At 38.9% G+C, this 15,854-nt stretch overlaps 2 protein-coding genes across 2 annotated transcripts; both read left to right on the forward strand.

Annotated features, from left to right (window-relative positions):
* The first annotated feature begins 75 nt into the window (after positions 1–75).
* spag7 (sperm associated antigen 7) lies at positions 76–3,440 on the forward strand. Its single transcript, XM_084942230.1, has 7 exons — positions 76–228; positions 1,187–1,254; positions 1,363–1,451; positions 1,568–1,652; positions 1,738–1,827; positions 2,175–2,331; positions 2,419–3,440. The coding sequence occupies exons 1-7, from the start codon at positions 144–146 to the stop codon at positions 2,532–2,534; spliced, it is 690 nt and encodes a 229-aa protein (XP_084798356.1). The 5' UTR covers positions 76–143; the 3' UTR covers positions 2,535–3,440.
* Positions 3,441–5,042: 1,602 nt separating this feature from the next.
* Positions 5,043–11,925, forward strand: chrdl2 (chordin-like 2). The gene is made up of 11 exons (XM_084942229.1): positions 5,043–5,221; positions 5,653–5,765; positions 5,858–5,951; positions 6,061–6,206; positions 6,876–6,969; positions 7,147–7,208; positions 7,741–7,903; positions 8,026–8,214; positions 8,319–8,492; positions 10,773–10,865; positions 10,986–11,925. Exons 1-11 carry the CDS (start codon positions 5,155–5,157, stop codon positions 11,117–11,119), a joined length of 1,329 nt encoding a protein of 442 aa, XP_084798355.1. The 5' UTR covers positions 5,043–5,154; the 3' UTR covers positions 11,120–11,925.
* Positions 11,926–15,854: the final 3,929 nt, after the last annotated feature.

The following is a 15,854-nucleotide window of genomic DNA, read 5'->3' on the forward strand; positions in this document are numbered from 1 at the left end:
CAACCTTCTGGTAGAAGGTGGCGCTGTGTAATTGAAATGCGGAATTTTTGCCCCGGCGAAGACGACTCAGTTCATCCGCGCTTGCGCAGCCTGTACAGCTGCAGCTAAAAACAGCCTTTACAGGTCTGCGCTATCATTTCAAGATGGCGGACCTCCTCGGTTCAATCCTAAACTCGATGGAAAAACCTCCTACAGTCGGCGACCAGGAAAGCCGACGAAAGGCACGAGGTACATATTGTATTGCCTAAACAGCGAATAGCGTCAAGCTAGTCTGAATCCGTTTAAATGAATGTGACGCGGGATTTAGACGTATGTGAAAATTGAAAGAAGAGGCGAACCAGGCATTTCTTGAGCTGCCATTGGTCAGTTCAGCTTTCAGTAAACGGCGGCTGACCTGGTTGAAGAGTTAGCACCGCCTCAACCCAACATGCTGCAGACAAGTCTGAGCTACGGGCAGCTGCTGAAACGCAAACCTGTCGAGAACAGTCCGTCTTTGCCATCTGATTAAGTTACCTCTGAGCTTTCACAATGCTCGGCTTTCAAATGCAGTTTCCTGAAAACCCAAGTTATTCTAATTCACGGTCATTAACCGGTCATTAACCCTTTCTGTCTCCCAACATCTTATCAAAATCTTAACTATTAGGTCTGGGAATGTGCTTCCTACCTTGGTTCCCTTTAATTGATAAATACTGTGTAGGCTGCTTAAAGCTTACAGTTACAGTCAGCAGCTATAACAAAAGCACATGTACTAAGAACTGCAGTAACTCTTAAGTTTCATATGGCTCCAGTAAAAATGGGATATTTGTTTGTGTAGATGCACTTTTAATGCTTTCAAGAGTCCGGCTCAAAACACTGGCAACACTGAGTGGAGTGTTGGTACAAAGAAATGTCTTTCAGTTGTAGTGAGGACATGGGCACAACCAAATCTCTTTAATTAACTATAGAGAGTGTGCATCTGTATAAAACATCACAGACATGGAACAGATAATAGGATATGAGTCACTGATGCCTGGTGATTTTGGGATTACAGGAAGCCTGTTGTTTTACTATCCTTGGGTCATTAAGGAAAACGACCAGTTTTTGCAGTAGGACTAGATGTTCTGTGTTTAACAGCGGGGCACTCTGAAAGTTTTCAGTATTAAAATGCCTGAGTAAACACATTAAAATCAGTTGTTGTTCTTTGAAGAGCAAGCAGCAAGGCTCAAGAAGATGGAAGAAGAGGAGAAAAGAAAGAAAGCAGAGTTCAGGAAAAAGGTGAGACCTTTAAGTGTCTTATCTAAGACAAAATGAATTTGTGATGCAGAGCTTTTCTGACCGCCCTTCATTAATCCTGCTATTTATCACATGCATTTTTTTATTCAGATGGAGAAAGAGGTGTCGGATTTCATCCAGGACAGTTCACAACAGAAAAGAAAATACAATCCCATGGGGAAGATTGAAAGGAGTATATTGTACATACTATTTTTCTTTCATTACTAAAAAGTAAAATAAGCATTTATCTGCCTTGAAACACATTTCTCCTCCACTTGTCGATACTATTAAGATTTCATCTCTTCCTGTCTCTCAGACATGATGTTGCAGAGGTGGCTGGTTTGACGTCTTTTTCTTTTGGGGAGGATGAAGAGAGCCGTTACGTCATGCTTTTCAAGAAGGTACGAGTGCTTTGAAATCCAGTGTTGGATCTGAAAACAATCTTTTTAGTTTTACATGACTGATGGGAAAATGTTGTTGTGGCAGGAGTTTGCTCCATCAGATGAGGAGCTGGAAGCCTATCGCAAGGGAGAAGAGTGGGACCCCAAACTGGCAGAACAGCGGCGCAGACTAAAAGTAAGACTGGTGCTCCTCTGTTTTTCATATGTGTGTGTATATATGTATATATATTTCTTCTTGTCTAATGTTATAATTCCTAAATTTTAGTATTTAGAAACTAAACAAATGTACCTTCTAAGAAGCTTCCAAAAAACACTACCATACATATGCAAAGTTTGAAACAGTGATAATGGTAGTTGCTACTTATGCTACTTCTGTGTTAAAGTGGAGGCACTTTATGGCTCTGAGGTAAAGAAATTAAGTTGAGTAAAAAAAAAAATTAACTTCTTGATCACATTTCACTTTGGTGCTTGATGATGATTACCTTGAATTTCTCACCATGTTGCCCTTTCTTGTCACTTCAGGAACAGGCTGCACTGGAAGAAGCAGCATCCAGTCAGACAGAAAAGTCACAAATATGTCCCAACTCTAACTACAGAGACAAGTACAGTCACCTGATTGGCACTTCAGCTGCAAAAGATGCTGCACATACACTTGAGGCCAACAGGGCTTATGGCTGTGGTGAGTGTAGAGGCCGGCTTACAGAAATGAAACACTTTGCTTTGTGTCATTCTCTTTGGTCATTGTGTTGGTTGTTTTCTGTCCCAGTGCCGGTGGCCAACAAGAGGGACACTCGCTCCATAGAAGAAGCCATGAATGCAATCAGAGCAAAGAAACGGCAGAAGCGCGAGGATGACACGGGAGCGCACGGCAGCAGTTCTTGAGTCTCCGGCACGTTTGCCGTCTGTCTGTCTGCTGTTTGCGTGTGCGAGCACGTAAGTGCGTTTATGTGTGTCTCATTCTTCCTATAATGCAATATCCTGTACTTCAGATGTACAAACGTTTAATTTATGTATCAACAAGCAAGTGTTTTCTCATGCTTTGTGCCCAAGACTGTGCTAAAATTATAAAAACTTGCTCAGTGGAGGATCTTCAGGTGTGTTGGTGTCTGAGAGCTGGGTTGTTAAACACATTTAACATTTGCCTCACACTCACATGTGAACTGTACAGTATAAACATGTTGTCTGAGTGTTCAGATGCATAAAACCATAACGGCAGAATATTTTTAGCAGATTTAACCACGGCTGCGCAGGATGAACTTTAAAAATCCAGCTGTTAGGTAGTTAGAATTGAACTCTGCACTGACAGTGTCCAAAATGTCCAGTACAGTTTTTTTTTTTTTTTTTAAAGCCGTAATCTCATATTTTAACAAGGTTTTGGTTTGGTTTGTTGAATTTTTCTTTTCAGTCTAAACGTATGTCACATTGTAAAGATGGAAGCATACCATTTTTGTCTGTCACATGAGGAAACCCTCTTTTAGAAATCAGTTTTGTTTCTTTCTGTAAACCTGCACTGACTGTGTATTCTTTAACTCCAGTGTAAATGTTTTATTAAAAAGCCATGTGATTGCTTACAAAAGGCATCATAATAGGAGTTGGAGTACCAGACTTCTTCTTAGGATGTTGTGCTCTCAGTTTTGTTTTCTGGTTTGTTTGTTGTTTTATATAAAATTTCATTTCTTTTGTTTGTTACAAACAAGAATTCATGCAGGTGTTCCCGGCATCTTAGTGTCTCTTTTAACATGGTTGTATCGTTTTATCCCCACATGTATTAATAAATGGAGAAAAGTATTAGTTCTTTGTATGTTTGCTCCCGTCTCTATTCTCTCAGCAGGGCGAAGAGCTCTCACTCCAATACAGCTACATGCATAAACATCTTATAATCAAATCAGCAACTGTGATACATCACTGTCCAATCATAATGGCAGTTAGTGTATCTACTTGCACTAAATTCCTTTTTTACATTTTCTCTATTGATGTCTTATTTTATATCACACACGCTGCCTTGGCTTGAGGTCAGGGGCTGCTGCTCTGACATCCTCCGGTAATGTCTTTCTCTGCAGTTCATCTTGTAATCGGAAGGTTGCTGGTTCGAGCCCCGACTCTGACAGTCTCGGTCGTTGTGTCCTTGGGCAAGACACTTCACCCGTTGCCTACTGGTGGTGGTCAGAGGACCCGGTGGCGCCAGTGTCCGGCAGCCTCGCCTCTGTCAGTGCGCCCCAGGGCGGCTGTGGCTACAATGTAGCTGCCATCACCAGTGTGTGAATGGGTGGATGACTGAATGTGTAAAGCACTTTGGGGTCCTTAGGGACTAAGAAAAGCGCTATACAAATACAGGCCATTTTTTTACAGTTGTGAATTTATTGTTTCCTTGATCATTGCAGCCACGAACTACAATACTCCTTCCACGGTTGGTATGAGGTTTTGGCGTTTACTATGTCTTCTGTTGAAAACCTGACATGTAAAGCGATGCTTTGATTTACTGTTTTTCTTTCATATAACTAAATGTTAAAACAAAAAAGAGTTGTGCAGATATTTTGCTGTTACCAGTGGGTTCTTCTGATAAATCTTTCAGAAGTATGTAGATTTTGCCAGGAAATATAGTTTTTGTATGTAAACTTAATGGCCAATCCACTTGTTCAGCCTTTTGATAATATAAACATCTAATTAGCCAATCACATGACAGCAGCCCAGTGATTTTAAAAATGTGGACAAGGTGGACCTGTCGCATTAGAATGAGTAGGAAAGGTAATTTAAGTGACTTTGAACTGTTGATCTGCTTGGAAGTTTTGCCCAGCCATCTCTGAGGATTACACAGAATGGTCTGGAAGAAGTAAATATCCAGTGAACAGCAGTAGCTTTAACACGTGACTCCCAAGCAGCTTTTGGAAAGATCATTTGCACAGAGGGTCACTTTTACTGATTCGTTTAATAAAAAATACAAACATCTTTGTTTTATCACTTTATGAATAATCAAAGCATAAATCCTGGTTCATAACCTCTTTGCTACAACTCCAGCACACGGTTAAAGATTAAAACAATTTAATCCACATTTTAAACGGCGCCTGTCTCAAACAGCTAAAGAAATGCTTTTAGGGAATTCCTATTAACGCTGATACAAATACATGAGTGCAAGGTTAAATTATTTAAGTGCTTTTATTGCCATAATTTTGGTACTTTCTACTTTCTAAAGAGAGGAACTGACACTTTTTCTTGAAACAGTGACATTCTTCCACTTCTGTAACGCGGTCACTGTTTAAGCTGTTTCACTTGTGATACGTCCACTCTAATGCCATCCCTGTTTGTCTCCTGAAGAAGGCGCCATAGATTATCCAACAAAAAAAAAAAGTAGGATTTTTTTTTTTTTTTTTAAATTCCTGTTTCACACTGTCCTGCAGTTTCTGTCCCGCAGAAACACATATTTATTGCGCATTGAAGAGTCAGTCGGGCACATGTAAAAAAAAAAAAAAAAAAAAAAAAAAAAAAAAAAGAAGCAAGAAAAGAAATGAAGTCCATGTTTTTGTTCATTTTCATCATTTGGTTTGCAGCTGCAGAGCTAAAACCCCCGAAAGGTAAGAGCAGACTGTTGATGCTTATTCTTTCCTGATCAAACGTGTGTTTGAGGGGGGCTTTAAATGTTAAGGAGGGGGAGAAAAGCATGAAAATGCGACTCAAATGAGAAAAGTTTGCTCGGATTCCGCGACTCATATTAGGATTAACGTGTTTGCTGCACAGTTTTCTTTCTCTTTTGCTGTCACAGAAGTCAGCAGAAGTTAAATCATGACTTCTGTTTCTCTAAATAGTCTTAGGGAACAGTCCGCTCTTTGGCATCTGATACGTTTTCCACGTTTTAACCCAGTTTACACAACTCAAAGGTGACAGTTGCTTTGGAAAATGTTTTATGCAGTACTGAAGTAGTGTGAATGTCTTTATTTTCTGCCGATCCATTTATCTGCGCCATATGCGTTTCTCAGCAGCTCATCTTTTTTTCTTTAACTCTCAGGGTCCGGTGTGGTGTGTACTTTCAAAGACAAGACATATATCCCAGGAGACAGCTGGCATCCTTATCTAGAGCCTTTTGGGTACATGTTCTGCATACGCTGCGTCTGCACAGAGGTAAAGTTAATACATTAAAGGGATATTACACCAAAAGAAGCCAAAGTTGCTTAAATAGCAACCTATAAATTCTGGGATTTGCTCTCTTTTAGACAGGCCATGTGAAATGTAACACAATCAAGTGCCCTGTCCTGCCATGTGAAAACCCTGTAGCTGAGCCTCAGCAATGCTGTCCGAGATGCACAGGTAGACTGACTCGTCACACACTGTCAGCTTAAGCTTTTGAGAGAAACTACTTCTGTTGTGATTTTTAAAGCATCCCGTCCTGCTTGGTGTGTTCTCCCCCCTCTCCCAGATGAGCTGAGGATTCCTGCAGGGCTGAGGGCTTCGGTGAAATCCTGCAGGTATAATGGGAGCATTTATCAGCCCGGGGAGACATTCACCAAACACAACCTCTTCCCATCCAAGCAAAGCAATCAGTGTGTTATGTGCACATGCTCTGTGAGTTCAGTCTAATTTGATACTTTCATTTCTTAGTTTCTGAATAACGAGTTTTAATTTTTCAGAGAGAGTTTCCATGTGATTGTAAAAAGGATGTAAAATGCAAAAGAAATAGGAGAATATTCAGAACCTTTGCAATGTAATTCATGTTGAAGTGTTAGATATGTAAAGAAAAATCATTATATACATATGTGGGGTGTTTTTTTTTTAAGTATAGTGTTATTGAATGTATGAGAAGAAGTAGCTGCCAGTGTTATGCAGTTGTAAGTGAAATGCATTGCTGTCTTGCTTTGGCTGTGACGTGCACATAATACAAAGTATACTTTACAATATAGAGCAGCATGACAAGCTAATCTCATAAGCTTTTAAGTGCTTTTTGCTTAAAATGTTGTACAAAAACAGAATAAACAGCAATTATTTAACCAGTGAATAACTTACAGGTACAGGTTTAAAAACAATGAAAAAAGCTTTCGTCACATTTCTTTGCCGTGCTGTATCTGAACAAAGAGCAATTTGTTTTTTTGGTAGCGATATGATGTGCTGTTAAAATACATGTTGCTATCACAGCATGGTTATTATTATAATATTATCTAATTCATTCCACTTTTTACAATAGATAGTTCTCGAATGTCATTTTTTTCTTAATATTGGATTTTTTTCTTATCACAGGATGGAAACATCTTCTGTGCTCTGAAAACCTGCCAACCTATCACCTGTTCCTCCCCCGCGTCTGTTCCAGATACCTGCTGTTTGCTGTGTAAAGGTAGTCAATCTTCTCTAAGCTGACAAAATGCCTTTATTCAGTTTCCAAGATGGAATTCACGAAGCAGTAAGGAGCACTATTTTAGGATTTTCACATATAGGTTAGGGGCTGATCAATGTAGCTGGTTAATAAGAGTGTTTTTTTATATTGATCTACATTCCCCTTTTTTCCTCTTAGATCATGGCATCAGTGGGTCCTCATCAACTGAGGATGGAAACCATCAGCTAAACAGAGGAGTTGTATGTATTTTGCTGATTGCTTTCATGGGAAATTTGCCTGCATTTGAAAATTATATTTAAATTTCGTTTAAGACTGCAAAGTGGTCTCACCAGTTTAGTAGCTGCAGTTTAATTACAGGGCTTGAAATCTAACAGGATCTGGTAAGCTGTCCTCGCCCGTGTCACTGCGATCACGACAAAAGTCGGAACAAGCAGGCTGATTTTTTTCCCCATATGCAGTTATCCGCCCAACTTGGCATCATATTGTTCAGATTCTTTGTAAATCACCCATTTGCTGTGATTGTTAGTGACAAAGGCACAATCTGTGGTTCATTTGGCCCAATCACTGCACAGCACTGACCTGCATTGTCATCCTATTTAAAGGGAAAAAAATGAGCTAAAAGCAGCGACTCAGATGTCTTTAGCAATGTTATTAACTTGAATGATTTGGGGCATCTTTGATGTTCCTTCAGCTTTCACTTTGGGGGCAAAGCAAGTAAATCCAGTAGCTAAATACATGAAGGATAACTGCATTGTCTTCTGTTTTACATAGAGGCATTCGGTTGATCAGTGCTCTGGAGAACAGAGCAGGGTGCGGTCCAACCGCGCCACTGCACCCAGGACCTCTCCTAGAGGCCCGAGTCTCAGTAAACTCAACCTTAAAGGGGCTTCAGAGACCACCGTGAAGATTTTGTTGCAGAGGAAACACCAAAGAGGTGAGACTTTGTCAAAACAGAAAGATCATTTGTAGGCATTTTATTTTATGTACATGCTTCTCACAACTTTACAATCGTTTCCATATGTAGCGCAACACTCAGATGTTTTCCATTTCTCTCAGCGTGTTTATACAATGGCAAGACATACTCTCATGGAGACATGTGGCACCCAGTTTTGGGTAAAGTCCTGGAATGCATCCTGTGCACTTGTACTGACGGGATCTCGGACTGCAAACGCATCACATGTCCTACGCAGTACCCTTGCCAACATCCTATGAAATCAGCGGGAAAGTGCTGCAAGACTTGTCCAGGTAGTCAAACAGTACTTGTAATATAATGAGCTGTTTATACAGATCTGATGTTGATGGACTGTAAACATCATCCATTCAACCGCTCTCCTAATTGTTTTCCCCAGAGACTAAAGCTGAAAGTAACCAGACCCAGTGCTATCTCGGACATAAAAATAACCTCTTGGTGTATAAAGTTGAATCAGCTCTGAATGTTGACTCACCCAACGCAGTTAGGATCATTGCTGTTGAAAGACAAAGTACTGCTGAAGTTGAAGTACAAGTATGGAACACTATAGAAGGTACTGCACCCGCTCCTCTGAGCTATATTATAGGAAAAGTTAACATTTTTTTCAAACGTGCTCATTTTTTCTTGCCGAGTATTAGATGAGAAGATTGTGAGCATGTACAGGTTTCCTGACTGTTCAGTATCATCACTCACTTAGCATACAGAGTGGCTTTCATTCATTTTAGAGGTGCTGGTCAGCAGATTCTCTTACCTGAGCCAAGCTATTTTCATCATATTTTCAGTCTTTATGAGAGTGTAACTTAACTTAAAAGATGCACCACTGCTCCAGCTCTGAGACCTGAACCCCCTGCAGAAGTGCCTTAAATCTAAATTATTAATAACAATGTAGTATGTGGTAATTTCTCTGATTTGTACCAAAAACACATGAAAATCTATGAGAAAAAGAGGGTCTACCTCGTGGTTCATGCTACCACGTGAGGATGGAGTGCCTTCAGCTTTGGTTTAAAAACAAGACAGCAATAGAAGAAATCCTGAACTTGAGGCTTTAAATTGGTAGTTCACAAACCCTAAAGTAGCATTATGGTGGTTACATCCATCTTTGATATACAGCTTAGTTGTAGCTTTATATTAAAAATACAGTGTGTGTCACGACTGTCGTTCTTCTCACCTAACACTTGACAACAGAGCAAAAAAAGAGTAGAAAGCCAATTAGAACAAAGTGGGAATGCTGTGTTAAAGGCAAACAAAAACATCATGCTGTGATTTGCAAATCTCATAAACCCATATTTTATTCACAATAGATCACAGAAAACATCTAAAAGTTAAAACTGAGAAAATGTACAGTTTTAAGATCAAAATATATTCTTGATGGTCGCAACATGCCTCAAAAAAAGTTGGGACAGGGTAATGTTTGCCAGTGTGTACCACCTCTCTTCTTTTAACGACAGCCAATAAATGCGTGGACTTTTAAGAGAGGAATCTTGTCCCATTATTGTCCAATATAAAATTATTGCTAAAACAGTCTTCTTTGTTGTATTTTTAATTTCGTGACACGCCAAATGTTTTCAGTTGGTGAAAGGTCTGGACTGCAGTGGAGTATGCGGTTTAGCATTGTTTTGCCGAGATGCAAGCCTGATGGTGCCTTTCAAGCGGCCAAACTCATAGCCACTAATGCACCTCTATACCTCTATACTTCAGAGATGCAGGCTTTTGAACTTTTGGACAACAAACCTAGCTCCTCCTGTGTAGTTCTAAGGATGTGGCATCCATGTTTTCTAAGACAAATTTCTGATTTTGATTCATCTGACCTCAGGACAGTTGTCCACTTTGCCTCGAGAGTTTTAGCCCAGAGAAGACAGTGATGTGTCTCGATCATGTTCACATGTGGTTTCCTCTTTGCATCTTTGCATGACAGAGCTTTGACTTGCATTTGTTGATGGCACAGTGAACTGAGCTCACGCAGTGATTAATGCAATACCGAAGATCATAGGCTTCCAGTACTGATTTTTGGCCTTTTCCTTTGAGCACGGAAATTTCTCCACATTCTCAGAATCTTTTGGTGATATTATGTACTAATATGATGAAATCTTTTAATTTTATACCAAGAAAAATGATTCTGAACTTGCTCCACAATTTGCAGTTTTTGCAGATTAGTGACTACCTTCAGTTCAATTAGTTGTATTTATGTAGCACCAAGGTAAAAATGCTGCAATATTAGAAAGACACTCCTACACGTCCCCCTATGGGCAAGTGCTTGGAGACAGTGGCAAGGAAAAACTCCCACTGAGCAGGAAACAGGAAGGGACATCCATCTCTTGTGATTGGTTGGAAGTGAGGGGAGGGAGAGAGAGAGAAACAGAGTTTCATAACTATTAATGATTAAATGCAGTGTTGTATAAACACACAGGGAATGAAAAGAGATGACTACATCTTAGAAACTCTGCCTTGGCTAGATGCTCTTTTTACCCAGGCACGTTACTAACCTGTTGCCAATGAATCTAATTAGCTGCAAAACGTTCCTCCAGCTGTTTCCTTTTAGTACAACTTACTTTTCCCACCTATTGTTGCTCCTGTTCCAAGTTTTTTGAGACGTGTTGCTACCATCGAATTTAAAAATAAGCTTATTTTTGTAAAATAGTCACATGTTTAAATGTTTAATGTTTTTTCTATCGTTCTATGAAAAATACATCATTTAGTTCCATTTTTATTTATTTTTGTTCCCCTCAACTCTTCTGAAATTGGGGTTATAGTTTCCAAAATGTGAAAAGCAAGACAAACATACAGCACGGCTGCACCTCTGTGTGATTCTCCTCTGAGTCCTTTATTCTTACAGGAGTTTTACAATTAATGGAAATTGGCGACATTCAAAGGAAAGACATTTTGGATCATCCAGAGAACTGCACGTTGCTCACAACACTCGATGAAGGTTTGTTTTTGAAGTGACTGATTTATATGGCAGATTTTGAAATCATTATTTTAGACTCATCTTACTGTGATTTTGTGTGTGTATGTATCAGGTTTACATCAGTTCTCATTTATTTTTCAGAGACATGGAGAAAATTTAAAGAGGAAGGAGAAAATCTGAGTAAAGCTCCTCAGACCACGATTTGTGAAGATGGCATTCGGGAGATTGTGACTTTCCTAAATCCTAAGCAAACTGAAGGCCTGTGTTCACCCTAATTGTCGCTCTATGTATCATTATTCAGAATAACTACTTGGATGTGCAAGTCAAATATATTATCTATACTGTTTTTAATCCACCATTGACGATCATGTTTAATCATCACATATTTTTAGTTTTAAACTGTTAGGTTGCACAGCACAGTCTGTAGCAGTGCGCTCGACAGCTGACTTGCTTATGATGTGTACTTGTAATAATTCAAAAACTATCATGAATTTAGCTAGGTGCTATAATTATAAACAAAATATGAACATGTGAATGAGAAATGTAGATTTCTTAGCAGCTTCATTCAGTTGTAATTTTGGGACGAAGGCTTCAAAGACTGTTTTGGCATTCACTCAGTGGGATCAGTATTTGTGGAAGAAGGAAAAAGCTTTGCTTAAGTATATGAAAGGAACTTGTATTTTAATATAAGTTGGGATAGAAGCCACATTTTGTTTGTTTGTGTGGTCATCAAAGTATTTATTGTAAATACAGCAAGTTTTTGTCGCCTTATTTAAAGGGTATTGTTTCCTATATGATTTCTGTGTATATACATGTGACTGCTTGAATGTTTTTCTTTTTTTTCTTGAAGTAGTTTCAGGCATTACATGGGAGTAAATGCACAGCTTTTTACAATTGTGCCTTTTCTGTTGTTAGCTAAAGACCTATTGTAGCTTCTTTTTGTATGCAGCTGCACAGTTTGTTGTAATATCCTGATATTTTACTGCTCCACATACCTTTTGTGTATTTTACAGTGGCTGATGTAGTTGAATGCACTCTGTACCACCCCTCATGGGTATAAATACCATAAAGTTTTCTCTGATTTGTGTCCTGCTGTTATGTATGAAATGATGCATTTCAGTCACAGTAGGAATCAGGATTTCTACTTGAGGCAGGTTGTCTAGCTGTTTTTGAGAATGATTTGCTGATTCATCAGTGGTCTGCACGCCAGCTACAGCAGTGCAGTCCTAAGACCTTCATCGCCTGGAGGCTTCCAATAAATCGAGCTCCGGAAGGCCGGATAAACTGTGTTCCAGCTGGAAATTAAATGTTATCAGAAGCGTGGAAATCAAAAGCAGAAGCTCAAACTAAACCTTGAAACTCATATTTTCTGATCAGCCGCAACATTCAAACTACCCATATAGTTTGTATATTTGTGCCACCAAATACAGCTCAGACACATTAAGACATAAACTCTGAAAAACCACTGAAGGTTGGTTTCAAGGAACTGAGATGTTAGTGCCCTGAAAACATGTTTGCCTTCTTCCATAGTCTTAGTTTTTTTGCATATTTATCATACTTTACACATATCTCTGAGCATTAAAAATGTAATAGTAGACAAAGATCATTCAGGTAAATACAAAATTGAGTTCTTAAAAAAATAAGAGAAAAAAAGCGATGCAAACCTGCCTGGCCCTGTGTAAAAAAAAAAAAAAAATGGCCCTCCTTGTTAATTAACCGTGATTAACCACATTTTTTGTGGAAACCAGAGTTCAGTTTAACTAGCCACACACACGCCTGATTAATGCCAGACCGGCTGAATCAAGAAATCACTTAAACAGAACCTATCTGACAAAGTAAGGTAGGCTAAAAGACTTAAAACAAACAAACAAAAAAACACATTATGCCACAAAAGAAACAGCTGAGAAACAAAGTTACTGACATCTGTCAGTCTGGAAAGGGCTACAAGGTCATTTCTAAGGCTTTGGGACTAAAATAAACCACAGTGAGAGCCAACCTTCTGATTAGTAGATGACCTGCTCTGCCTCCTGAGCCACAGCCACCATAACGATCACAGCTTTTTATGTATGGGTGTAGGAACATCTCTTTTCCCGATACTTTGGACAACAAACTGACAGTTTTTACAATTGGATTTGTGAATGTGTTTCTCAAATTTGTCATCATTATATTGTGTCCTTACCAAAAACATCCCTTGCTTGTGAAGGTCGCAATAATTTCATAATTTTGAACCTCTAATTCTGAAACATGCTTAAAAATAAAGGTTGGCTCCTTTATTTGGTCTGAGCACATACTGATGTCAATTTCTTAAAATCCCAGAGCAATGGTGGCTACTAAATGTATAAAATAGTGGTCAAAAGATTCTGACACTTTCACTGAAATATACATAAAAATTTCCATTTATCTGAATTTAATATTTTTTGTTGACAATATCATCCTGTCATCTCATTTAAGTGATCCCAAATTAACTTTGAGTTACCCTCTACTTTTTGCCCCTCAGCTGTAAAAGGCTGATGGGTATTGTTGTCACTCCACCAGGTCATCAGGCAGCTGGGTGGGCGGGCAGGCGGTGTGGCCGAGAATGAGGAGCCATGGAGTTCGAAATTGATACCAGAGGTGTATCTACCAAAACTCAAATTTGAGACTGAATCCTTTCTCCTAATAACAATGAATAACAACAACAACAATAAACCAAAATGACAACAATTAATTTGTTGCACTATATGTCCACTTAATAGTAAAATCCTCCACCACAGTAACTTCTTTCTTAAAATTATTATACAAATGCATTTGCCAAAAATCATCTTGATGAGCCGCAAGACTGATGATATTCTGTGGATGGACAAGACAAAAGCAAACCTTTTTGGAAGCTTTGAGTCCCATTACATCTGAACTCATAAAAAGAACACCAACAGTCAAGCACGGTGGTGGTAGTGTGATGATCTAGGGCTGCTTTGCTGTTTTACAACCTTGAAGACTTGCTGTAATCGATGGAACCATGAATTCTGCTTTTTATCCATCAGATCAGACCCTGAAGCTTAAGCACAATCAGGCTATGAAGCCCGACAATGATCCAAAACACACCAGCAAGTCCACCTCTGAATGGCTAAAAACCACAAATGTAAGAAAAAACCCAAACAAATAAAGGTTTTGCAGTGGCCTAGTTAATGTCCAGATCATAATCAGATTGAAATTTTTTGGCATGACCTTAAAAAGGCCCTTCATGCTCAAAAACCCTCCAGTGTGCCTGAATTAAAACAAGTCTGCATTCTTCCACAGTGATGTGAAAGACTCATTGCCAGTTATTGTAAATGTTTGATTGCAGTTCTTTATTTTTGCCAAGGCCAGCACAACCAGTTATTATGTTTAGGGGGCAATTATTTTCTTCCCTTAAGAAATGAAATCATTATTTAAAAACTGCAACGTTAACTGTCTTGAACTGTCAGCCCCTCCAAGTAAGTGATGCATATGCACCTTGTGTTTAATATCCTAGACAAACTAAGGGCTCATTGAATTTATCACTGTAATGTTTGTAAAGTTATAAATGGTGACACGTTATATACGTCATCATTCTGATGAATCGGCTTGGTGGATCAATATCATGCTCTCTGCCTTCTTTAATAGGGCTTAATGGTTTGAACAAACATAACTGAAGTTACATCCAAACCAGCAAGAACAAAGGGATTATTATTCAGGGAAGAACGCTCTAATAAATAATTCTCATGAATAGAAATGAGTTTTTAGGGGTTTAATCAATGCCAGGAGAGGAATATTCAAATAAAATTGTTATACTTTTCACAGTGTGCCAAAATTTTGCAGGAGGTCGGTGATGCTTTGAAGCTCTAAGAGATTTTGCATTGTTGCACAGAACTGGGGGGAAAAAGGGCCCTGTTAGCAAGTCAGCATACTAATTTTTTTTTGTAATCTTCTAAGATTCATAGTGAATAACTTAAAGGAATACGAGGAGAAATTCAAAATATTGTATGGAATTAATCACAGTAAATCTTACATATTAATCCCATATTACACAGATGTGGGCCAGAGGAAATTATGGCTTATTAAAACACTAATAGGAATAAATAAATGAATGAATTATTAATACCATTTATTTCTATAGCACCTTTCTAATCCAAAGATACAAGGTGCTTCACAGAATTTCCAATGATCAGTGGAATTAAAACATAGAATGAGTCAAATAAGACTGAATCATAACCAACATGGATGTAGCCACTGTGAAGTCTTCTTTGGTTTGTTGAAGCCTCAGTGTTAGTGTTTTGTTTTCTTTAGAATAAGAAGTTACCATATTGGACAAATGAGTGGAGTATGCTCTCCATGCTGGCGACCTGTCCTCTGTGCACCCTGCCTCTCACCCCTTGGTAGCTGTAATAGGCTCCAGTCCCCCTGCAACCCTGAACTGGATAAGAGGAAGAGAATGGATGGATGGATGGATGGATGGATGGATGGCGCGGAGTAGTTATGGGTTGATGCTCTCAGTCAAACTGCAGTCTTAAATTGTATGGGTGCAATGCACAGACACACACACACTTGCTCATTAGTGCTAAAAAACAGAAAAACAAAAAAAATCGAATTTTATTGACCGAGGATGAAAAAAAAATCTTCTTGGACAGGCTGGGAGATTTCAGTGACTTCACCTACAGAGGATGATGTTGTGCTAGCACACCTGTCAGGCAAAGTGATCACCCCTAATTTCAAGCCTCACTAGTAGCCATATGGATAAATGGAGGATTAATCAGGTGTTTAACATTGATTAATTGTCTTTTTTCCAGAAAAAAAAAGAAAAAAGGTGGATTTTGAGACAGGGCCTTCCTGCTTTGAGGCAACAGTGCTAACCACCACAGTGCCATGCTGGTGTGCTGGTTACCACACTGGGTTTTTTCAAATGGTCTATAGTTGACCATTTTAACATGGTAGCCTATGGAAGGAAACACTTTTGTTGCTGGAAATACTGATTTTTATTTATTTATTTATTTATTTTAAATCATTTTAAAACGC

The sequence above is a fragment of the Perissodus microlepis genome, chromosome 10 (assembly GCF_051167445.1).
Source record: "Perissodus microlepis isolate ML-2025 ecotype Zambia chromosome 10, ASM5116744v1, whole genome shotgun sequence".
NCBI classification, from domain to species: Eukaryota; Metazoa; Chordata; class Actinopteri; order Cichliformes; family Cichlidae; genus Perissodus; species Perissodus microlepis.